The 23,374-nt window shown below is 61.1% G+C and overlaps 7 protein-coding genes across 7 annotated transcripts; all 7 read left to right on the plus strand.

The window, feature by feature from the left end:
- Positions 1-812: 812 nt before the first annotated feature.
- Positions 813-4,247, plus strand: LMJF_08_1150 (conserved hypothetical protein; the record flags this gene model as incomplete). Its single annotated transcript, XM_001681092.1, has 1 exon — positions 813-4,247. One exon carries the CDS (start codon positions 813-815, stop codon positions 4,245-4,247), a length of 3,435 nt encoding a protein of 1,144 aa, XP_001681144.1.
- Positions 4,248-5,422: 1,175 nt separating this feature from the next.
- LMJF_08_1160 (conserved hypothetical protein) lies at positions 5,423-6,703 on the plus strand (the record flags this gene model as incomplete). Its single annotated transcript, XM_001681093.1, has 1 exon — positions 5,423-6,703. One exon carries the CDS (start codon positions 5,423-5,425, stop codon positions 6,701-6,703), a length of 1,281 nt encoding a protein of 426 aa, XP_001681145.1.
- A 1,439-nt stretch (positions 6,704-8,142) lies between these two features.
- On the plus strand, positions 8,143-9,471 carry LMJF_08_1170 (conserved hypothetical protein; the record flags this gene model as incomplete). The annotated part of the gene is made up of 1 exon (XM_001681094.1): positions 8,143-9,471. One exon carries the CDS (start codon positions 8,143-8,145, stop codon positions 9,469-9,471), a length of 1,329 nt encoding a protein of 442 aa, XP_001681146.1.
- Positions 9,472-10,715: 1,244 nt separating this feature from the next.
- On the plus strand, positions 10,716-11,972 carry LMJF_08_1180 (conserved hypothetical protein; the record flags this gene model as incomplete). Its single annotated transcript, XM_001681095.1, has 1 exon — positions 10,716-11,972. One exon carries the CDS (start codon positions 10,716-10,718, stop codon positions 11,970-11,972), a length of 1,257 nt encoding a protein of 418 aa, XP_001681147.1.
- Positions 11,973-12,821: 849 nt separating this feature from the next.
- LMJF_08_1190 (conserved hypothetical protein) lies at positions 12,822-16,568 on the plus strand (the record flags this gene model as incomplete). The annotated part of the gene is made up of 1 exon (XM_001681096.1): positions 12,822-16,568. One exon carries the CDS (start codon positions 12,822-12,824, stop codon positions 16,566-16,568), a length of 3,747 nt encoding a protein of 1,248 aa, XP_001681148.1.
- A 1,189-nt stretch (positions 16,569-17,757) lies between these two features.
- LMJF_08_1200 (conserved hypothetical protein) lies at positions 17,758-18,345 on the plus strand (the record flags this gene model as incomplete). The annotated part of the gene is made up of 1 exon (XM_001681097.1): positions 17,758-18,345. One exon carries the CDS (start codon positions 17,758-17,760, stop codon positions 18,343-18,345), a length of 588 nt encoding a protein of 195 aa, XP_001681149.1.
- Positions 18,346-20,806: 2,461 nt separating this feature from the next.
- On the plus strand, positions 20,807-21,991 carry LMJF_08_1210 (conserved hypothetical protein; the record flags this gene model as incomplete). The annotated part of the gene is made up of 1 exon (XM_001681098.1): positions 20,807-21,991. One exon carries the CDS (start codon positions 20,807-20,809, stop codon positions 21,989-21,991), a length of 1,185 nt encoding a protein of 394 aa, XP_001681150.1.
- Positions 21,992-23,374: the final 1,383 nt, after the last annotated feature.

Genomic DNA, 23,374 nt, shown 5'->3' on the forward strand with positions numbered 1-23,374 from the left:
GGGGGGGGTAGGGAGGCTCCCCTCTTCAACAACGGATTCTTCTGATGCTTGTGTTCTTGGGCATCCGTGAAGGGGTGCGCTTGTTGTGTCCTAGTTACGGGAGAGAGCGAGTGAGTGTGACAGAAGACGAGAGAGGGAGAGAGGAGCAGTTTCGCTTACGTCTTGTGTCTCCCCCCCCCCCCGACTTCTCCCCAACGCGCATGTGGGTACGCCTTTCACATCAAGCTTGTGGCAGGCGTAGCTGTTGTCTGTGTTCTTCTCGCCGCCGCGTCATCTCTTTGTCGTCCGTCTTTGCGTCTTGGGTGGATGCGACTGCAGGCGATACCTGGCCGCTGCCTGTCTGTCTGTCTGTCGACGCGCTGTGCTGTGCCACCCCTCCTTTCATCGTCTCGTTGCTCCCCCCCCTCCCCTCCCCCCTCCCAACGTGAAGGGCAGCAGCACCACGCACGGGTGGGATACTTTCGCGTCACTAGTCAACAAACACGAGTAAAGAGGGTGAAGCCGTTCACGGACTTCGCTCATTTCCAACGTCCACACACACACACACACACACGCACACACACAGAGACGTGTCTGCACCAAGCCTGCACCGTCTCCCTCCCTCACCGCCCACACACACTCTCTCTTCCCCCCTGGAAGCCGCGGATTGCGCTTGAGGTCCGTGAGGGTGGTCTTGCGGCTAAGACCTAGCGCTTCCATCCAATCACGTTTGAGTGGAATGCACACGTACACATACACATGCACATACATACGTCTATCCACCTAGACTCTCATTCAGTCGCGTGGCATTTCCACCTGTCATCATTACCATAATGAGCCGATACAAGGAGCTCCAACCCGCCATTGACGGCGTCTTTCACCAGCGTGGCGAGGAGGTGGTGGCCCACGAGACGGTGTCAGAGATCAGCAGCAAGAAAAAGGCATCGACGCCGCGACTGCTCATCCTATCGCACTTCCTCGGCAGAAGCGGTAGCGCCACGCTCAGCATTGTCACGGTTGACCCAAGCGGACAGCGAGTGAAGATCAAGTCTGCCTTCGCCGTGGATCGGCTGGTCAACATCTCGAACGAGGGCAGCTTCGATGCAACCTTCAACTTCGGCGCCAGCGGCGTGCTGTCCGTCAGCTTCGAGTCACACATCCAACGGGAGATGTTTGTCGCTGCCGCCCGCCGCATCCGCGCGACGCCGTGGTCGTCCTCTGGGGTCCGTGAGGGCTACACTAACAACCGACTGAGCACCATTCGCGGTGTGCTCACAGAGGCGGTGGGTGCTCAGGTAGAAGCTGACGCTGCGGCGCGCGTGCGGAAGCTGCGGCAGGACAAGCGGCGCATCTTCTCCACAGAGGAGGAGAAGCACCTGTTGCGCCACATTGGCAATAACGGGGCCGGGTTCGACGACATCAAGCAGTTCCAGGAGATCCTCCTTCGCCAGCAGAAGAGCTCCGAGCTCAGATCGCTCAACCTGCTGACCACCTCCGAGGCTGTGTGGCAGGAGGCGCAGCAGCAGGTGCAGGACCTCGTCCAGGACGTGGAGGAGGTGGGACAGCGCATTGAGGAGTACTCGACTCACCTTCTATCCAAGAAGAGCGTCCTTCAGCAGGTGGAGCACGACAACAACACACTGCAGCGACGGCAGCACAACCTGGAGGCCCTGTATATTATGATGTCCGACCTGCGCGACCAACTACGGCTCGCGCCGGCGACGATGGCGCTGCTGAGTCGACTGCGCACCGTACCAGAGGATGACCTCGTGGCCTTCTTCTCCGAAGGCAGCAACGCGGTGACGCTGTCCGTGGCGATGAAGCACATGCAGGGTGTGCTGCACAACCCGAAGCTGGACAGTGACTTTCCCATCACCGCTGTCGCGGAGCGGAAGGCGTTTTTCCTGGAGCAGCGCAAGATGATCACGCAGCGCTCCAAGTCGTACATTATGGCCATCATCGGTTCCTTCGAGGCAACGTACCTCGCGGACAAGTCGAGATACAGTCGCGACGCGTCGCTTGTGTGGCGGCTGCACGTCGAGCTGGCACACAAACTGCTGAACATCAGCGATGTTATCCGGGCACTGGACCGCATCGACGTGGAAGGCTTCAATAACGCACTGCGAAAATATCGGACGAGCATGCAGAGGGTCTACGCACTCGAGATCACGCACTTCTTCAAGTGCCTTAAGAAGCAGGTGAAGAAGGTGAACACCTGGCGCGGCCCTTTTCTGCTTGGCACCTCCGAGTCGCGCAAGGAGGCCATGTCGATGCGGATGGAGACGGCCCAGTCTGGTGAGACACCGCGCATGTATTCCCGCGGTAGCCAGTCAACGCCGGCGCTCACCCCTCGCATGATGCGCTTTGGTGACGACTCCGACTACGGGGCCGGCGCCGGTGGCCGGGCAGCCTCTGGCCTTGGCGGCAGCGAAGACCCCACGCACCTTTCCGTGCAGTTCCCGTCCGTGGCAGACCTGAGCATGGCGGTCAGCGTGCCTGCCTCCGCAATCGAGCTGTACCAGAGCGCGAACACGCTGCGCCGGCTGGACGCACGGGCGGAAACGTCGTCGGTGGTGAGCGGGATGAAGTCCCTCAACCCCGCCAGCACCAGCGGTGGCGGGTACGTGCGACCTGATCTCGCCTTCGCCATCGCGCTAGAATCATTTGTGCTCGCGGTGGTTCACGAAGAGGTGATCCTTCGCCGCTGCTTCAACCTCTTCAGCGATCCGGCAGAGAAGAGCGGCAACGACGAAGACGCCGCAGCCTCTGCAAATCCCGGCGCCAACCTGCAGGCAGACGACTCTAAGAGGACAGGCACTGCCACTCCCAGAGGAGCCGCCGGGGCGGACCGCGCGCAGATGAAGCAGGAGTCCTTGCTCGAGCTCTTTGGCGGCACCGACGCGGACTACCTCGTGCGCACTCTGCAAGGGAAATCACGTAGCGCCAGCGTGCAGAACTCTCGCTCGAGCAGCCAGGACATCGGCCTGCCACCTCGCCCTCCTCCGGCAGGGTACGGCGGCGTCCCCCAGGGTCATGGCGGGTCTTCCTTCCCGCACCGTCGGATGTGGAGCGGGGCCTCGTTGTCGGGGCACGGCCGTGAGAGCAACTCCAGCGACGGCGACGACGTGGACGGCGGTGGCCCCGTAGGCGAGTCCAGCCGCGCCTCTCGCATCGCGCTGCATCGCAACTTCCTCATTCGCACCATGCGTGACCTGGCACTTTTCTTTGTCGAGAAGTGCGACCGCATCTACTGTGTCCCCATCCTGTGCATGATACGCGCCTACCGTTCCACAGCGGCCGACACGGCCATGCTGCCATCGAAGAGTGCCTTCTGTCAGGCAATGCTGGCAGAGGTGGAGACGGTGATGGTGGGCGGCATGATGCGGTTTGTGGCGGAGCAGACCGACTCTATTCACCGGTGCCGCAAACGGTATGTAGTGCGTCCCACGGCGCTGTTGCATTGCTTCTCTAAGATGCCGGCCCTCTTCATGCGGTTTGAGGCGGTGCACAACGCCCTCGCGCGCAACGTGTGCGACCGCACCGAGTACGCCTCCATCGCGCTGAGTCTCGTCGATCAGTCCTTCGATGCCTTGGACCAGATTACAAGCGTGAAGGCCACCGGCGAGGACCAGAATGCCGAGCAGCTGAAGCTGAGCAAGCTAATTGCGCAGAAGGTGCACTCCGTTCTGGATGGCGTGGAGGCGGACGTCCACTCGCTCAAGTGGGTCTTTATTCAGCAGTATCGGCATCAGTCGTTCTTCTGCGCCTTCTACTCGACCATGCCAAGCGACAGCTTTGCCGTGGAGCTGCTGCAAGACCACTACACCTCGGCGAAGGAGAAGCGGGACCGCTACGAGGAGCTGTACCTAACGCGTGTGCTCCTCGTGCGCAGCTTCCCGGTTTTCGGCGTCTTCGCGCTCTCCGCTGAGGACCTCTCGATGATCTACTCAAAGGAGGAGCTGCGACATCACAAAGCCCTCTCCGCGGATGCGGTCAAGAAGGTGGTTGGCGGACTCGAGAAGGAGATGCGCTCCGGTGTTCGGGCAAGCGCGGCGCGGATGAAGAAGCACTTTTTGCGCGATGTAGACCTCAACGGCAACGAAGTCTCTTTCCACACCACGCTGCTGCAGCGGACCTGGCAGCACTTCTCGACACTGCTGCTGCACAAGTTCGACTTTCTGGCAGAGATGCTCACATGGCCGGTGTATCACGGTATTTCCATGCCTGTGGCCCGCTCCGACGTTGTGGAGATGCTCGCGGCATACTAGAGAGTGGGAGGGGTCCAGCAGCAGCAGCCCATGATGGTGTTGGCACGAAAGGCAGCATCACCGCCGCTAACGTTGTGGAGTACATTGGAGAAGCACTGCGGCGTAAGCGAGCGATGGTGCAGGACTTGCACTCCTCCGTCCCCATAAGCACTTGTCACACTCGTCTTGCCCTGCGTGTGTCCCCGCGCGCCGCTCTAGTGTTTGGTTTCGCTCTTTCGCCATCCGGTTCTGCTCATGGTGCTCTCCCCCTTCGGCTCCACTTCGTCTGCGTGCACGCGTGCAGACGTATGCGGGCTCATGCGTGTGCTTGCTTGTTTTGGCCTGCTCTCTGTCTCCGTCTGCATGTCGCTACGCTTCTCCCCCCGCTCTCTCTTCTGTGTTTGGTGCTCTCCCTCTTGTGTCGTGCGTGTATGTGGGCGTTGGGGAGAGATGGAGATGGGTGCGTGGGGTGGCACGTATGCGAGCTTTCGACCCTCCGGTGAAGGACACACGCCAAGATGCACACACCCATTGACCCACTCACATGCATCGGGAGAGAGAGGCCCATCTCTACGTTGCACTTGCTCGTCCTTCGCTGGTCTTGCCAGCAGTTGCGCGCACAGCTGCGGGAGGAGCTGTGAAGCGAACACCCACAAAATGGAGCATCGAACGAAGAAGACCCACGCGAGTACAGGACGGCTTCTGCTGCTATGATAGAGCCCGTGAGTGTCTCCACGAACGACGATGACTGCCGTTTCGTGGGCCCGCCGTCGCCTTCACTCTTCTTTCTCTGTTCCTCTGTTGCGTTTTCGATGAAAGGAACAGTTTTTTCGAGGCGCACACGCACACACACGCACGCGTAGGTGCAGCAGCAGCAGCAACAGAAGAAAGCGGAAGAACGTGCGCTACGGCAGACATATGCGTGTTCGTGTGTGTGCGTGCTTTGTTTTCTGAACGGTCGTGGACCTCTCTGACGCCCCCCCCCCCTTCACGCCACCTGACCGTCTCTCGCCTCTTTCTTTTATGTTCTTTCACTCTTCATCTACGGGTGCGTGTCAGGAGCGTCAAGACACGCCGCCCCTGCCCCCCTCCCACCTGCATACACGCACACACGCGTACACGCACGACCACAGAAAGGAAAGAGGTGAGACACCCAGGAGGCGAAAGGAAAGGCTGTGGTGAGGGGACACGCAGCAATGCTGCGCACGACGCGACTGCGGCGCATTGGGGTGCACATCCCCAGTGCCCAGGAGCTAGATGATCAGCTGCTGGTGAACCGGCTACGCAAGTCTCGACCAAAAAGCGTTTTTTCCCTCAAGGCCCTCACGGCAGGCCGCGCCCAAAGTTTCGTCGCCGCTGGCGGTATCGTTCTTGGCGCCGCCGTGTTTCTCGGCCCGTGGCTGTGGGAGGAGGTGCAGGAGCTGATGGGCAGCAGATACGTACCACTGGCGCCGTCGCAGATGCCCCACACCTCGCCGGAGTGGTGGGAGAACGAGTGGCGCAAGATGAACCCGCTCTGGCGGGCTGGCGAGTCGATGAGCGACTTCTTCGTCGGCCCCTATCGTTTTGTGAAGGAGCAGACGGGGCGCGACATGTCTTCTGCAGCAGATTTCGTACGCACCTCACCATCGTCGGCGCTATCACCGTTTGGCGCGGCTGGGGAACAGCAGCGTAGCTTCTTGCATCGACTCAAGCAAGTGTTTCACCGATCCACGTCTCCCACCATTTGTACGTGTGTCAGTCCTGTTTCTAGTGGTGTAGGGGCGGCCAGCAAAGGCGGCGACTCTCGCCGCGCCACCGCTTCGGCCGTGATACTGCCGAACCCGCCGCAGATGCTGGTGCCGCTCTGCGGCGACTCCCCGATCATGCGCACCGCGGCACTGCAGGGGTTCGAGGTGGATGCTGTGGACTCCTCGCAGACCGCCATCCAAACAGCCGTCGGCCGCACCGAGGAGGGCCTGCCGCGAGAGTTCTACCCAAAGATTCACCTGCATTGGAAGAACTTCTTTTCGCCAGAGCTGTGGGAGGGGCCATTGAAGGGGAAGAAGTACGATGTCATCTACGAGCGTCAGGGCATGACCTCGCTAAACCGAGAGCAGCGTCCCGACTACGCTTATCTGCTGAAGCGCGCCATGAAGGATGACGGCCTGATGTACGTTGAGGGTATCTTCCGCACGGGGCGGGTGAAGGGTAACAAGTTGATGGGCCCGCCCTACTCCCTGTCGAAGCGGGAGCTGCAGCAGCTCTTCCCCCTCAGCGAGGGCTATTATGTGCGGTGTGAGGAGAAGACGGATGCGATGCAGCAACTAAGCCGCGAGCACCGCATCCTCAAGCGCGTTCCCAAGGAGCTCTACGTGACTCCGTTCAGCTGCGTCGTGTTTCGTGAGGCCACCGTGAATCTGAGAACACGGACGGAGCCGCTGCAGCACCCCGAGCCGCCGACATTGACTTCCCCACAAGAGGGCTTTGTGTGGTAGCCGTGCTACGGCCTTTTCTTTTGCTACGTTGACCTTCGTGCTCCTGTGTTTACGTGTGCCGTCTCAGCTGGTTTTCCAGCCCTGGTTGTGACGCAGGGGGCTGACCCCTGCACGCGCCTCTCTCTCTCTCTCTACCCCGTACACACGCATGTAGAGGGGAAGAAAAGAGGTGCGAGTGCTTGACAGGAACACGTGTGCACACACGGACCGGTGCTCCCGTCCTCGCCCCTCTTTCCGGTATCTTTCTCTGTCTCCTGACCGCTCAGCTCTTTTCGTCTGTGTGCTGTCGACGGCGCTGTTGATGACTTGGCTGGTTGCGCGGATGTGTATCACACTCACGTGTGCGTGTGTAGTGAGAGGCAGGCAGAGGAGTGGGGAGGCGCTTGCTTCTCCACAACGTCTTCCTTTTCTCTTCCCTCCTCCTCACCCATGCTCGACGTGGTGCCGACAGGATCTCGCCGAGAGAATGCACACACACACACACATATATATATATATATATATATATCGCGACTGGGACAACAGCGGCGAGATGGCACACCGACACGCATTCACGCATCTTCACTGTGCGTGTCTCTCTCTCTCTCTCTGTGTGTGTGTGTGTGTGTGTGTGTGTCTCGGTGCCTGACGCATGGAGCAGAGGTCTACCGAATGTAGCAAGACGTCGGTGCCATTCATGTTCTTGTACAATATTGCTGGCATCTTCGTCCCCCACCCACCTCTCCGCCTCGCTCCTTCTCGCTGCCGGTATCTTGGCGCCCCCACACCCTCCCTGTCCTCACACCTCCGCAGTCCTGCAGAAGAAAAAAGTCGCTTGCGCGCTCTCGAGTAAGTGCTCCTGTGTGCGTGCGTGTGCGATCGTCTTTCCACCGACTCTCTCGTATCTCTTGGTTTGGCCCCCTCCCTCCCCGCTCCTTCATCTTTCTCCGTCGCCTGTAGTGCGCATGCGTGTTTGGGGTGCTCGCACACCTGCTAACCAACACACACGCCCACACGTCTATTGATATATCTACCCGTGTGTAGATCCATCGATACGCCCCACTTTACCACTTGCACAAAGTTTTACACACCCTCCGACCACCTCACCGGACGACATCAGCATGCGTGGCTTAGGCGTGTTGGGACTGCGGGGCGTGCCGACGCGACGGCCGTGGCTCTGCGACGTGGCGCGACGAAGCAGTAATATTTTGATGTGCTCGACGGCGTCCACGTCGTACCGGTCTCAGGCGACGAGTGCGGGGGGCACGCCTCCTCTACCGCCCCCCACCTCCTCTCCGGTGCCGGCGCCGGCGGGCGACAACGCCCTCTTCCACAACAGCGCTGCTGGGCACGGCACCATCCCGTTTGGCCGCCACTTATCCCCTGGGGAGCTGGCTCTGCCCCAGCGCCCGCGCGGGTCGCACTTGTCGGCGCGCAACATCGCCACCGAGGCGTTGCAGATGAAGAAGCTCCATCAGGAGCGCGGTGGAAACCCGATGCTGGCCCAGCAGGCTCGCCGCGTCTTGTTTGCCACCTCGATCACCGGGCAGAACATCGACGCCCGCTCCATCGCCCTTCTGCTGAACACGGCGGTGTACTTCGGCATGGAGAGCGACGCCCGCGTGGTGCGGGAGTGCATCGACTTCTGCCTGAAGAACGACAAGTTCATCTCGCTGGACATTATGCCAATTGTGGTGACGGCGTGCGCGACGCTCCAGTCGCGCGACGCGCGCGAGGTGATCGAGCTGCAGGCGATCAAGGCAACCCGAAATGCACGCTTCCTAGACGCGAAAGGGGTTACCAACGTCATCAGTGCCTTTTCCAAGACGGGCATCAACCATGAGAAGCTGTTCGGGCTGCTCTCGATGCGTGTTCAGACGCTCGCGCGCGTCGGCGAATTTGAAGCGGCACACCTTGTCATCCTAGCGAACGCCTTCGCGAGGTTGCGCTTTAGAGAACAACACGTGTTCAGCGCCATCGCCCGGCGTGCCATGTCGCTGCGGGAGCGCGTCACCGTGAATGAGCTGGTGCCCCTCATCAATGCCTTTTCAAAGGCGGGGCTCAAGGACCCAAAGTTGAGCAAGCGCTTCGCGGGAAAGGCGATGGAGTACGTGGATCAGATGAACGCCGAGCAGGTGGCGCTGATGTTTCAGGCTTTTGCCTACTTTGGCATCCGCTACGATCAGCTCTTCGGCGTGCTGACCAATCGTGCTGTGGAGCTGATCGACGAGTTCAACGCGCAGTACATCAGCACCACGCTCGCCTCCTTTCAACGCATTGGCATCAACAACCCCGAGCTGTTCGACAACCTGGCCGAGCGTGCGCTTGCAGTGGTTCAGGATCACGACGCGAAGGATATTGCCCTCACTGTAACAGCTCTGGCGCATTTTGGACTCAAGGATGAGGAGCTGTTCAAGCGTCTGGCCTCGCACGCCGCGTCCATTGCAGACCAGTTCGATCCAGTGGGGCTGGTGAACACGATCCATGCGTTTGCTCGCACGTTCTTCCTGCAAGAGGACATGGTCGTTGCCCTGTCGGAGCGCTGCGTGTACGTGTGCCGCCACCTCGACGCGAATCAGGTGCGTCGCCTGCTCTGGTCGCTCGCCAAGTTCCAGGTGAAGGACCCCCGCATCCTTACCCCAGTCTTCAATCGCTGCCTCACGCTGCATCAGGACTTCTTCTCCGACCCGATGGGTGGGGAAGAGATCGAGGAGATCTTCGACGTCTTTGGGCCCAGTTTTTGCCCCCCGCTCTACCAGCTCTACATGTCGCGCGGCAACAGCGTGTAGAGCGGCCTTTGGTTGCTCTTGTGTGCGCTCGTGTGCCTCCCCCTTCCCTCCCCACTGTGCACGTTTAGGGGAGGGGCTCGAGGTCGTCCGGTGGGCCTTTGGATGCCATTCGCTGATTCTTTTACGTGTTGGTCGCCGTTGTCTTCACACATACTTCATTTCGTTGTGCTTGGTGCACATGCGCCGCGCTCGTGTGCCTCCCCCCTTCCCTCTTTGTGTGAGGGACGCGAGGTGGCCGCATGGCCCCCCTCGGTGCATGGCGGATGGGACTGTCACGCTCTTCTTTCTTGCGTGCGTGTGTTGGCCCTTCTCCTGCAGCCCGCACGCTCCCTTCCCCTCCCCGGCTGCACCAGCGGGGGAGTAAAGCCGCTTGTACGGCGTCCATGGGAGGTGGCTCGACTCAGGCGCCGGTGGCAGGGAAGGAGTCAATACGAAGGGAGGGCAGGAGAGAGCGAGGGAAAAGAAACGAAGTGAGGTGCCACCGTGGCTTGCCCAGGGGGTTTTTCCATGTCTGCGAAAGTGGCTGTTGTCAACGTGTGTGCGCGTGTTCGTCGGTTGAGGTCTGCCCACGCCTGTTTCTCTCTCTCTCTCTCCGTGTCACTGCGTGTGTGTGTGTGGTGTCACTGTGTGTGTGTGTGTGTGTGTGTGGTGTCACTGTGTGTGTGTGTGTGTGTGTGTGTGGTGTCACTGCGCGCGTTGCGGACAACGCCGTCGATACAAAAGGAGAAAGCGTTTCGTTGGGTCAGTCAACGTTGCCGATGTCGTGCTGCTGAATGTGCTCCGTTTCACGCCAGCACACACACACACACAGTGACACCACACACACAGTGTATATGTGTGTATGCTGCATAGGACGCCCACGTCACTGCAACTCTTGGAAGCAGCGGCTCCGCCGCCATCCAGGACCTCTCACCTTCTCGTTCCAAGACACTGTATGCCGCCGCCTCCCATGATGCCATCCTCTAACACCTCTCCCCCCCCCCCCACTCCGCCCTTGCGCTGTCGACCAACGGTGTTACGTTCCCCCCCCTTTCTGCTCCTTACCCTCTCTCTAACCGCTTCAGATGCTGACAGTGTCCATCCCCCCACCTCTCTCGCCCCCTCCTCTGTCTCCTGTCATCTCCTTGCGCTGGTGATCTGTCACGCTGCTCAGCAAGAGGGACAACAGAAGGCACGGCAGAGAAAAAGAAGAGAGGTCGTGTACTGACACACGCGCACACCCCTCAGAGTATTCCATCGACATCATGGAGCCAAACGCCGATGAGCCAAAGAAGACGTCGTCGGTGCGGCAGCTGCTGCGCCAGCAGCGCGAGCTGCAGGAGATGCGCAAGTTCGGCTTAGCACCACTCGCCGTGGACACGGAGACGCACCAGGAGATCAGTCCCAACATTCCGGAGTTTATCTCGCGTGCACCGTGGTACTACGGGGCAACTGGCCCCACGCTCGTCCACCAGCGAAAGCAGGGCGACAGCGCCACTGAGGTGTCGGACGAGGTGCTGGATGAGAAGGTTGATCGCATTGTGGTCAAGGGCCAGGCATCTCGCTTCACTGCTGGCGCGTGCAAGAACTGTGGCTCCCGCACGCACAAGACGAGCGAGTGCTTCCAGGCGAAGAAGAAGGTGGGTAGCGTCTACACGAATCGCGTCACCGGCAGCGACATCGAGACGCACCAGGAGGCCAAGACGTACTCGCAGAAGCGAGACCGATTTGTGGGCGAGGTCGGTATTGACCTCATGCGTGGAGTGCGTCAGGACCAGCAAGACGACAACGTCGATGTCGCGGCACCGGCAACGGCGCGCCACCGTCCTGAGGACGTCTTTGGCAGCCGCACCGCGCAGCACGGCGGAGTGGAAGTAAAGGAGCTGCCCAAGTACCTGCACAATCTGGATCAGCAGGACGGCCTCTTCTTCGACCCGAAGACCGGCTCGATGCGCGCGAACCCGAACTCGGGCGACTCGACCAAGGCCTTTCGAGGAGACCTGGAGCGCTACCGCACTGGTGACTACTACAACTACGTGGAGTCGCAGTACCGTTTCTTGACGGGGCAGTCGAGGTCGTTTGTGGACTTCGAGTTTGATGATGCGATGCGCAGGGCACGCGAGCAGCAGCAGGAGCCGCAACAGCAAGAGCAGAACAGCACTAGAGGACCAGTGACGAAGGTGCTGACAGAAACGCCGCAGGATGTGCTCTTGCGCTCCTTGTACGGCGCGAGTCAGCCGAAATTCGACTCGGATGTGCTACCCTCATTCACTACCGAGAGCAAGACATCTGCGCCATCCTCATCTCCTGCACCACCGGTCGACGCCCTCGCCACGACGGCAACTGCGACAGTGACAGCGCACTCCAGTGTCCAGGCAGCCTCCCTCTCATGGGTGACCACGCGCAATGGCCACGCCGCCGTGTATGGAAGCTACTTTGATCCCATACACTTTCGCTGGGGCTACGCGTGCTGCAAGCGCATGGGCAAGGACACGACCGGCTGCAGCGCGACGCACGCGTGACATGGGCTGCGGGGCGTCTTGTTTTTCTTCTACGTGCTCTCCTCGCAAAGGCGTGTGCTTCTCTGTCTTGTTCCTCACATGCACACGTTTCCCATCGACTGCTCAAGGCCCGGCATCAACCAGCCGAGGAGAGGAGGAGGAGCACGGAGGGCGCCACGCCTTTGGCGCCTGCATATATATATATATATATATATATATATATGTGTGTGTGTGTGTGTACGCATCCGTGCCGCCCTCCGCCCCATGTTTTCTCTCGTTCTTCACGTCTCCGCCTGTCTCGTCGTGCATTTCTCTGTCTCTCGGCCGCTCGCCTTGTTTTTGCTCTCTCTCTCTCTCTGCGCAGAAGCATCTCTCGACTGCGTGCGCCACACCCATTCCCTTCCCTCCTCTCTCTCTCTGCCCACCAGCTCCTGGCTAGCCCACCTTGACTCTGTCTGTACAGGCGAAGAACATTCAGCTGTCATCCGCGTGCCATTCGCTCGACCTCGTCAGGGGTGGGGGCAGCTGTTGCCGTGTGTGAGAGAGAGAGAGAGGGCAATCGAACCGTAGAAGACGGGCCGCTTCCTGTCCGCCTCCCACGTGCTCTGTCTCTCTGAGTGCATGCGTGCGCGTTGTATGAGCCCTCCCACACACATCACCCCCCCCCCCCCCCAAAAAAAAAAAAAAACACACACACACACACAAACACACACGCACACCGTTGTGGACGGGGCTATCCCCCTCCTGCGTTCATCATTGTATTTCAGTCCAGCAGCAGCACGACTGCCAAGGGTAGCGGGATCAGGACCGCCTTCCCCTCACCCCCTGCCTATCCACACAGAGGCACATCGACAGTGTGTGCAACTCGCCATGTTCGTGTATCTCAGCAAGCGCATCGCCATGCCCAATGGCGTGAAGGTGTCGTCCATTGCATGGAGTGAGGGGCACGGGTGGCTTGCGTGCGGTGGGGAGAAGGGCCTGCTGAAGGTGCTGAAGGTCGATGGCGGCCCACAGGGCCAGAGGTCTGGGGGTCTCTCGTCGAGTCAGACGCTGGAGGGGCACGACACCACCGTCGACCTGGTCACGTGGAACCAGCAGTACTGCAAGCTCACAAGCAGCGACGTCAGTGGCCGCATTATTGTGTGGATGCTGCACAAAGGGATGTGGTTCGAGGAGATGGTGAACAACCGCAACACCAGCCGTGTGGTCGACTTTGCCTGGAGCCCGTCCGGCGCGAAGATTTGCATTGCCTACGAGGACGGCGCCGTGATTGTCGGCGGCGTGGAGGGCAACCGCTACTGGGGTCGTGAGCTGCCCTACAAGCTGGCGAAGGTGTGCTGGAGCGCCGACGGCCACTCCATCCTCTTTGGTACCGCGACGGGTGACGTCTATGTGCACGACGCGTCCAGCGGCGCACAGCTGAGCCAGGTCGAGGTCCAGTGCAACGATGGCAAGGCCTCATCCGCGCTGGCTGGATTGTCATGGCACCCGGCGTGGGTGGAGCGACCGGAGCCGCTGGCGACGCTCGCGATTTGTTACCAGTCCGGCAAGATGCAGCTGATGACCAGCATCGGCGACGAGACGCCGCGCCTCATGGACAGCGACTTTCCCGTTCACTTTGTTTCGTGGAATCCTTCCGGCACGGTTCTCGCTGTCGCCGCGCTCACGCCGGCCACCGAGGAGGACGCGCCCACTGTTGTCACGCAGTTCTTCAGCAACGAGGGCGTTCACCTGCGCACGCTGCGGGTGGCTGGTAAGCAGTGCGGCGGGATCACGTGGGAGGGTGGCGGCCTGCGCGTCGCCATCGCCGTAGACTCCTCCGTGTACTTTGCGAATGTGCGGCCCAGCTACAAGTACTGCTACTTCAAGAAGACGGTCGTCTTCGCCTGTACGATGCCGGACAAAGTCGAGGAGAGCGTCATGTTTTGGAATGTCAACACAAACGAGCGCAGGACGAAGCGCGTGCGTGGCTTGCAGTACCTTAACGCATGCAAGGATGCCTGCGTGCTGGTCAGCCGCCCCGACGCCACGCAGCAGCAGCGGATGATCCAGCTGGTGAACGCCATTGGCAGCCCGTTGGAGACGCGCTTTGTTGACATGGAGCTGTACACGTACGACATGAACTCATCCGTCGTCGTGTGCTGCAGTGATGAGTCTATCTACATCTGGCAGTTCCGCGACCCCGGCACGGCGGTGGACGCGCTCGACCCCGTCTCAATGCAGGCAAGCCGCGCTGAGAGCCAGGAGCGCATCATCCACATTGGCGACATCGTCCGCAGCGACACAGCGCCGACGATGAAGGTGCGCTCGGCTCTCACGAATGATCTCATCTGCGCTATGTGTGTCAGCGAGACGCACATGTTCGTTGCTCTCGAGTCGGGCACCCTGCACGTCTATCAGCTCAGCCCGCTGCAGCTCGTCTCCAAGTACATCCTGCCTACCCGTGCGCAGTCCATGGCAGTGAACTGCAACTCGACGCAGCTGGCCGTCATCGACCTCTCCTGCACCACAAGCGTGTATTCCATGGAGCGGGAGAAGTTCTCACTCGTGCCGTGCAAGACCGAGCCGATCGACGGCGTGGAGATGAAAGACGTGTGGAACTTGCGTTGGGCCATCGACGACCCGCACCGTTTCGCCGTGATGGAGAAGACGCGCATGCTCGTGTACAACCGCGGCGTCGCGGAGGAGCCGGTGCAGTCGTGCGCGAACCTGTGCAAGTTCAAGTCACTCAAGATCCGCACTCTGCAGCTGGACGAGCTGCTGCTCGACCCGGAGCGGCCCCGCAAGGACTACATTGTCGACTTTGAGGCGCAGCTGCTGCGCGAGATGCGCGCCGTGTTGCGCGACGGCACTGCCAAGGAGGCGTACGAGTTTGCCGAGTCGCACAGCACCACGAAGCTGTGGGAGCTGCTGGCGGAGCACACACTTTTCCAGCTGGACTTCACGTACGCCGAGGTGGCATTCATCCACTGCAAGGACTACCCCGCCATTCAGTTCGTTAAGCGCGTCCGCAGTCTTGACGACCCGAAGAAGCAGTTGGCCGAGGTGAACGCCTACTACCGCCGCTTCGACGAGGCGGAGCGGCTGTACAAGGACGTGGACCGCAAGGACCTGGCACTGGACCTGCGCTACCGTCTCGGTGACTGGTTCGGCGTCGTGCGGCTTGTGCAGGAGGGCGGCGGTGACGAGGCACTGCTGCTGCAGGCATGGGAGAACATCGGCGACCACTACGCGAGCCGGCAGAAGTGGTCCAAAGCAGCGCAGTACTACACGCAGTGCCGCCACTACCGCAAGCTGGCGCATGTCTTCTACATCATCGAGGACTACGAGATGCTCACCCAGCTCATCTCCATGGCGGAGCACGACAAGGAGCTGATGGTGACCCTGGGCAACATGCTGCTGACCGTCGGGCTCGCGGAAGAGGCGGCGAAGGCCTTCGTTGCGGCCAGTGAGCCGCGCATGGCGGTAAACGGCTGTGTGCAGGTGAACATGTGGGACCGGGCCATCGCTCTTGCGGAGGAGCACCGACTGGATGATGTCGGCCAGCTGCTCGAGAAGTACGCCAAGTACCTCATCCAACGCGAGCGCCTCACCGAGGCGATCGAGCTGTACCGCAAGGCAGGCAAGCACGATGAAGCGGCGACGCTTCTGGCACAGCTCGGCAAGCGCGCAGCCCTTAGCGACCCGCTCAAGGCAAAGAAGTTCTACGTGCTCTCGGCGCTCGAGGTGCAGAAGTACCGCACCACCGCGATCGCCCTCAATCGCGACGGTGTCGAGGTCGTCTCGGAGATGCTCAACAAGGACCGAAGCACCGTGTCAGAGCGCACGCTCGACGCGGCCTGGCGCGGTGCGGAGGCGTACCACTTTCTGCTCATGTGCCAGCAGCAGATTGCGGACAAGAACTTCAAGGCCGCCCTTGTGCTGGCGATGCGCCTCATGGAGTACGACGACTTGGTGGCGCCGGTGGACAGCTACAGTCTGATCGCCTTGACGGCGTACCTTGTGAAGAACTACGGTCTCTGTAGCAAGGCATTCGCGCGGCTCGAGCAGGCGGAACGCAACGACGAAGCTGGCGGAGCGGCGGCGGCGGCGGCAACGACACAGTTGGAAAACTTCTCTTTAGACCTCGATGTGACGCAGCGTACGATGGCGAGCGCGTGCGGCGGGTCCACCGGCGGTGGCACCAGCATGTTTACCGGTGGCGGCGGCTCTGCGCTATCGGGCACCACGACCTCTCTTCAGCTCACGAACCCAGGCAAGGGCGTGACGCGCATGGCGCCCATGACGTACCCGACCGTGAGTCTGCGCGACCCGCCGCGCCCCTTTGCCGACCTCGCGAGGCAGATTTTCATGACCCACTCGCCGGTGGACACGTCGGTGGACTCGGTGCCATGCCCTACTTGCGGCAGCTTCAACAAGGAATGGGCGCAGCACTGCATCAAGTGTCAGAGGCCCTTCAACACGTGCATGGTGAGCGGCTGCGCCATCGCAAGCGAGGACGGGGCGTGGCAGTGCTCCGTGTGCCACCGCAAGGCGCTTGAGGCAGTCGTGGACAAGTACCGTAACTGCCCGCTCTGTCACACACCCAAGAAGGGCCGCGCGCGCCGCGGAATTTGATCGGAGGCGTGTGTGCGTGCGCATGTGTTTGTCTTGGCGATGTAGAATCGAGAGTCCCATTCGTGATGGGTGACGGAGAGCGAGAGAGAGAATCAATGGCTTTATAGTGGGCGGGGGCGGGCATGGGCAGCGCCAGCCGATGCGCGCCTGCGCGTCTTCTCCCCTTGCCTTCTACTCTCGCTTCCTTTCCTTTCTTCGTTTCCCTTTCGCGTACGCATATGTGTCTGTGCCCGCGTGTGCGTGTGGTGTCAGCGCGACGGCGGTGATGACGACGGTGCTGATAGTGATGATGATGTACTTTTCTTCGTAGAGCCACGCATGACTACACAGCCGCACACGCACGGACGAGAGTGTGCGTGTGCGTGCGCGTCTCTCTCTCTCTCTCTCGACCACCAAACAAGCAATCAAGCCAAGCTGACGAGGACGAACAAGACCGGGCGCTAACACCCAAACAGACGTATTCGGCCTTCGAGGTGTACGCTTGGGTGTCTGTGTGTGTCTGTGTGTAGGGGGCAGATGGGAGAGATGGGACAGTGGTGATGGAGGAGTGCTGCGCACGTGCATCAGCACGCGCATCCGCTTCTTTGTAGGCGAGTGCGTGTGTTTGTGTGTGCCCGGTCTGGAAGTGCTCCCTCTTCTCTCTTCTCCAGGTCACCACCGCGAACCTTGAGTGACGTACTTGGGCGAGCCCAATGCCCCACCGCACGCGTATCTATGTGCTCGTTCTTGAGCTTGGCATGTACAGTTTCGATGTGAACCCCAGGAGTACCTTCTCTCTGCTTTTACGTCCTCTTCCCTTCCCCCACCACGCACGCACTCATGCACATGCACACAAGCACCACAAGCACTGTCGCACTTTCTAGGTTGGATTAGAGGCAGATGTCTCCGTGGGGAGACTACACGAAGCAGCACTGAGACAGAGTTCAACATCTTGCGATACGCACAGCGATACCAGCGGCGGCAACAGCGTGCACACGCGTGGGTGCACACAGATTTGATCCTCTCCGAGAGCAGAGGGCGACCATCGGTGTGTGTCGCCTGTCTTCCTCTCTTTGCTGTCCCTCCACATCTCTTCACCGTTCCGCTTCCACTTATCTGCCTCGCACTCGTCTGCGAGTGCGTTGCTGAAGCCTCTTGGGCAGTACAGCCCCCCTCCCTTTCCCGTCGCTAGTGCCTCTTACCGCAAGCCATGCTCCGCCACACCGCGCGTCGCATGTCGAGCCTATCGAGTTTTACCGGGATCGAGGTCGACCCTTACACGGCGAAGTCGATGTTCTTGTTTGGGTTCATTGCATCTGTCGGCTTCTTGTCTGTCTACTCCGTGAAGGAGACGAAGAAGGCGGGGCCGATCGAGTTGCCGGAGGAGCTCGAAGCGCAGCGGCAGCGACACAATGATCCGCGGCGACCGCCGTGGCCGCTGCTGCATCAGCGCGTCGTGCTGCTTCGAGAGGGCAAGGGCGCGCCGGAGGATATCGCGCTCATGTGGGAGCAGACGAAACACTACTACCCGGCGGACTGGCTGATCCCGCTGGAGCTCACGCAGGTGCTCAAGTATTCGAGCGGGAAGTACCTGCAGACGTATGTGGCAGATCCGGACGAGATGCGAAAGGAGGTGCTGATGCAGCTGCTGAACGTCAAGTACGGCCGTGTCAGTGATCCCAACGGCGGGCGAGTGAACAAGGACGTCGAGGAGATCATCTCGATGGCGGTTGACGACCTGGAAAACATGGACCTGAACCCGGCCGCGGATGCGGTGCTCATCCCGACCCACACGTGACACGCTTAGATGCAAACCTGACAATGGGCCGTACGAATGCGGGGAGAAAACACAGAAAAAAGGCAGAGAAGACGCGGTGTGGTCTGCGCTGCTGTTGTCGATAGCTTTCACGTTGGCCGCGCACATGCGTGTTTCATGCGCGCATGTGGATGCGTTGTGGGCATGCATCTCTCCCCCTCTCTTGTGTTGCTCTCGCTGTTGCCTGTTCTGTCGCGCTCACCGCTCAGCGAGGGTTAATCTGACCTTTTACGCGGACCCTCACACTGCCACCCACCCACGGCCACAGACTCGGACTGAAGACACCGGCATAGCTACGCGTGAGCACTTCGAGCTCATGCGTGCGCGTGTGCGTCTGAGGGTCTCTCCTCTCGTCCATCTTATCGGTCCGGCACGTTCACCCCTCCTCCACCTCTGCCAGCTGCATCGTGCGCTGCTGCTGCTGCTGCTATCCCTCTCTTCGCTCACACCCGGACTTTGGCCCCTCCCCCTCCCCCGCGTGCTAGCCCCCTTCATGACGGGGGTACACCTCGGTGCGATAGCGCGCGGTCCAGTACCCACGCTCTGTGTGTGTGTGTGTGTGTGTGGAGCCGCCAGGCAGCCCCCCATCCCCTGCCGAATGCCGAACCGCTTGTGGTGGTGACAGGGCCACGCACCTACGGCGTGGGGAGGTGAGCGCAGTTTACTGCCACTGATGCCGGCGGCGGGGTTCTGGATGGCGCTGCCTCGGAGCGGCCTGCGGCTGTGAAGGCGCCTGTGCCCACCCATATGGTGAGCAGGGTGTCCACGTGGCCCGCGCGTATCCGACCTGGCCCTCACACGGCGCACGTGTGTGTGTGTGTGGGGGGGGGGCCGAGCCCCCCTAGAGGGGATGCACCGGGCGATGGGGCGTGTGGCCGGCCGGTGGGCAGAGCGGCGTCGGGCTCGTGCACCCTGGCGGAGAGTGGCCGCGCTGAAGAAAGAGCTCGCACGTACGCCTCTTCCGCTGCGCTCCCTGGCGTTCTCTCTGTGCCCCATTTCCCTCGACCCTTTCCCATCTGCTCTCACGGACTCTCTCCCACGGCATGCACACGAACACGCCCGCAGGCATACGCGGGCTCACGCAGCTGCTCACTTGTTTGGTTGGCCCGCCTGCCGCTCCTCCTCGTGCACACCTCCCCCTTTTAGCCCCTCTCTCTCTCACTCGCTGTAGACGTCTGCTCACGTGCTTTCTCTCCACCCATCTGCCGTGTGCATGTGTGCCCGCGTCCGAGTTCGTCTCTCCCGGCATGAGGGCGTGTGTTCTCCTCACCCCACCCCACCATCCTCTCCCTCCTCCTTCTCCAGTGGCCTTCTTTGCCCTTTCGACTGCCTTGCTGCTCTGCATGGATAGACGCACACACGCACACACACACACACATGTGTGCGTGGACGCGCACTTGGCACTGGATGCGATGCAGCCGCAGCGAAAGGGAGCGGGATGGTGAGAGAGCGCCTGGTGCGTGTGGGCGTGGGCGTGGGCGGGTGTGCTGCACATCATTGCCTGGCTCTTGCGTAGGGTTTCTCCGTGTTGCTCATCCTCGTTGTGTGTCGCGTTCCGTGTCGAGGCGTCCGTCGATTGGGTGTGCGCATGTCCGCTAGTTTGTGTGTGTGTGTGGGGGGGGCTGTGTAGCCTCCTTTGTTGGCGTTCTTCTGCGCCTCCATTCACTGTAGAGCCGTCTTCAGCTTGCCGCTGCGGCGAGCAGCAGCAGCAGCACACGCACACACACACAGGTGCACAGGTATGCGTACTCACAGAAGAATATAACGTGAAACCGCCTACTGTGCACTATCACGACTGTAAAGTGCTAGGGCACTCGGGTGTAGAGGCAGCAGGGTGGGGAGGGGGCGACGGTGGCTGCTTGTGGCTCTGTGCTTGCACACACTCACAGGTCGAGACCTCGCAACTCTGTTTAACAAGCTGCATGGCGTCTCGCTAGGTACGCGCCGTCTGTCTATCTGCGTGCGTGTGCGCACATCCACGACTCATGTTCTGGTAGCACGACATCCCCGCGATGATTATCGGCTTGCTTGCTCTCCCTCGCTGCGGCTGCGGCTGCTTCCCTCTGCCTGCGCAGGTCCGCTACTTTTTCCCTGTTATGCGGCGCGCACTCACGGCTTCTTTCCTACGCACCCCATGCGCCTCTTCCAACCTCTCCTCTGAGGCTTCCCTCGTCTCCCCCTCCCCCTTAAACTTCTTATGCGCGGTCTCGTGCTTCTGCTCGCGCAATCTGCTTTCTGTGGATGTCTACCTTCCGTCTTCAACGTCCTCTCATGCGCTCGCAGAGAAGTACACACACACACACACACACACAGGCACACAGACACACAGACACACTCGCAAAACTGCATAGGAGAGGACATTGGCATCATCGTTGGCGTGTGTGTGCTGCCCTCTGCTACATGGGCGGGTGCCACTCTTTACCTCTCTCTCCTCGGTTGATCGATGGAGCCGCACATGACGTCTCTCGTGTTGCGCCGCGACCTCTCCCTGGAGGTGCCGAAGCTGTTGATTGGCGCGGTGCAGCCGTACCAGACACTCGCCGGCCCCGCGCTCACCACGTCCTTCCTGCATCAGCCAGACCTCCTTCCGTTCCAGCGGACGGCCTTCTCGCACGCCGCCGTGGCACCGCTGTACTTCCACACGCTGCTGCACACCCTCGCTGAGTTTGCTGAGACGCCGCGTGCGGTCCAGTATAGTGCAGTGAAGCTGCGCCACGCCCCCAAGGCCGACTTCTGGGACTCCGTCGGGACGCTGAACTGCTTCTACTACTCTGCCCACGCACCGTATGGGGCACCGGTAGAGGCCTCCGTTTTGGACCAGCATCCGGCTATGGGGGCCGTGGAGCTCGTGCGCCCGGGGCACCGCATGGAGAGCGACGTTAAGCTGACGCTCTTCAACGACTCCCACCAGCCCATCGCGTCGATGCTGATGACTGGCCCGAATGGCGCACCGCGTGAGACCGACGACGACGCAGTAGAGAGTAGTCAGGGCACCTCCTCCACCTCCCCTCACGCGAGGACTGCCTTTCCGTACGTGGCGCCGCCCACCAAGGAGACCACGTCCGCTAGCGACTGCCTCTCTGCCGTCATGATCGGCGGGACACGAGTATACGGCGGCCTGTACGGTGATCTGATGCCCATGGAGAGCGGTGGTGGCTTTGGGCAGCGTGCCTGCTACCGGGTAGAAGATGCCGCGGCCTACTCGCCGTCCCTGGATGCCCGAAGCCGGGTCAGCGGGACGGAGGCAGCGGCTGGAGAACGCACCGCCTCTTCGTCGGCGTCCACCGTCATGCCGCCGTGGGTGCTCTACGACTGCGTTCAGCGATTTTTTCTCCGGCTGCATCGCAGCGGCATCTTCGGCGGTGATGCAGCCGTTGCACCGACGGAAGGGTGGCGTGTCTCGGCTCACCACGTTGTACAAACCGAGGATGCGGTCTTTGGCGTTCCGGTGGAGGTGGTCTGCGCCGTGCCGCGTGTGTACCCGAGCTACAGATTGCCGCCGTGGAGGCATCGGCTGGGACTTCCCGCCATTCCCAACGGCGCCCCACCATGTGTGTGTCTGCGCTGTGAGACGCGGCAGGGTGGCCGGCTTGTCTCCACTGGTGTTTACTTCTTTAATCGGTGGTAACCGCGCCGTGGATTCATCGATTGTGTTGGGCCTGGGCTGCCGTCGAGGTGGTGCTGTGTGGCCACTCTCCCTCCTCCCTGGCCGCTCTCACCTCTGCCGCTGCCGAAGTCGCAAGCGCCTGCTTTACGCCTCTTTCTTCGGTTTTCGTCTTTACAGTCTGCACTGCGCTCTCTTGCGCTTGGCATCACTTGCGCGCTTGTGTGGGGTTGTACTCGCGCACGACGGAGCACAACGTTCGTGTGCGAGCTGTTCAACAACCCCAACGGCAACTCGGGGCACCTTCGCGATTAGTGCGCAGACCATACCTTCTTTCGGCACTCAAGCATCTCACGCTTGCCGCTTCTCGTCACCCCCATCAGCATCTTTCAACTGAGGGGGCAAGATATGTGTTGTTGTGTACGTTGCTGCACATGTTTGTGCGGCGAGTAGCCTCTTCCGCGACCTTACGCAAGGACGGGACTCTTCTCTGCCGGAAAACCCCTCACTGCTTCTTTCTCTCGCCGCTAGCGGTGCGAGTGATCGGCTGCGAAGGGTCGAGCACGAGGACGTCTTCGCTGGACCTCGTGCACCCACTCGACGTCCGCTGCCTCACATTGTTCTCCTCCGGCCAGCGCATCTCCGTGGTGACGGGGGTACACCTCGGCGCGATAGCGCGCGGTCCAGTACCCACGCTCTGTGTGTGTGTGTGTGTGGAGCCGCCAGGCAGCCCCCCATCCCCTGCCGCATGCCGAACCGCTTGTGGCGGTGACAGGGCCACGCACCTACGGCGTGCGGAGGTGAGCGCGGTTTACTGCCACTGATGCCGGCGGCGGGGTTCTGGATGGCGCTGCCTCGGAGCGGCCTGCGGCTGTGAAGGCGCCTGTGCCCACCCATATGGTGAGCAGGGTGTCCACGTGGCCCGCGCGTATCCGACCTGGCCCTCACACGGCGCACGTGTGTGTGTGTGGGGGGGGGCCGAGCCCCCCTAGAGGGGATGCACCGGGCGATGGGGCGTGTGGCCGGCCGGTGGGCAGAGCGGCGTCGGGCTCGTGCACCCTGGCGGAGAGTGGCCGCGCTGAAGAAAGAGCTCGCACGTACGCCTCTTCCGCTGCGCTCCCTGGCGTTCTCTCTGTGCCCCATTTCCCTCGACCCTTTCCCATCTGCTCTCACGGACTCTCTCCCACGGCATGCACACGAACACGCCCGCAGGCATACGCGGGCTCACGCAGCTGCTCACTTGTTTGGTTGGCCCGCCTGCCGCTCCTCCTCGTGCACACCTCCCCCTTTTAGCCCCTCTCTCTCTCACTCGCTGTAGACGTCTGCTCACGTGCTTTCTCTCCACCCATCTGCCGTGTGCATGTGTGCCCGCGTCTGCGTCCCTACACGCGTACGTCCGTCCGCACG

Source organism: Leishmania major, chromosome 8, assembly GCF_000002725.2.
Source record: "Leishmania major strain Friedlin complete genome, chromosome 8".
NCBI classification, from domain to species: Eukaryota; Euglenozoa; class Kinetoplastea; order Trypanosomatida; family Trypanosomatidae; genus Leishmania; species Leishmania major.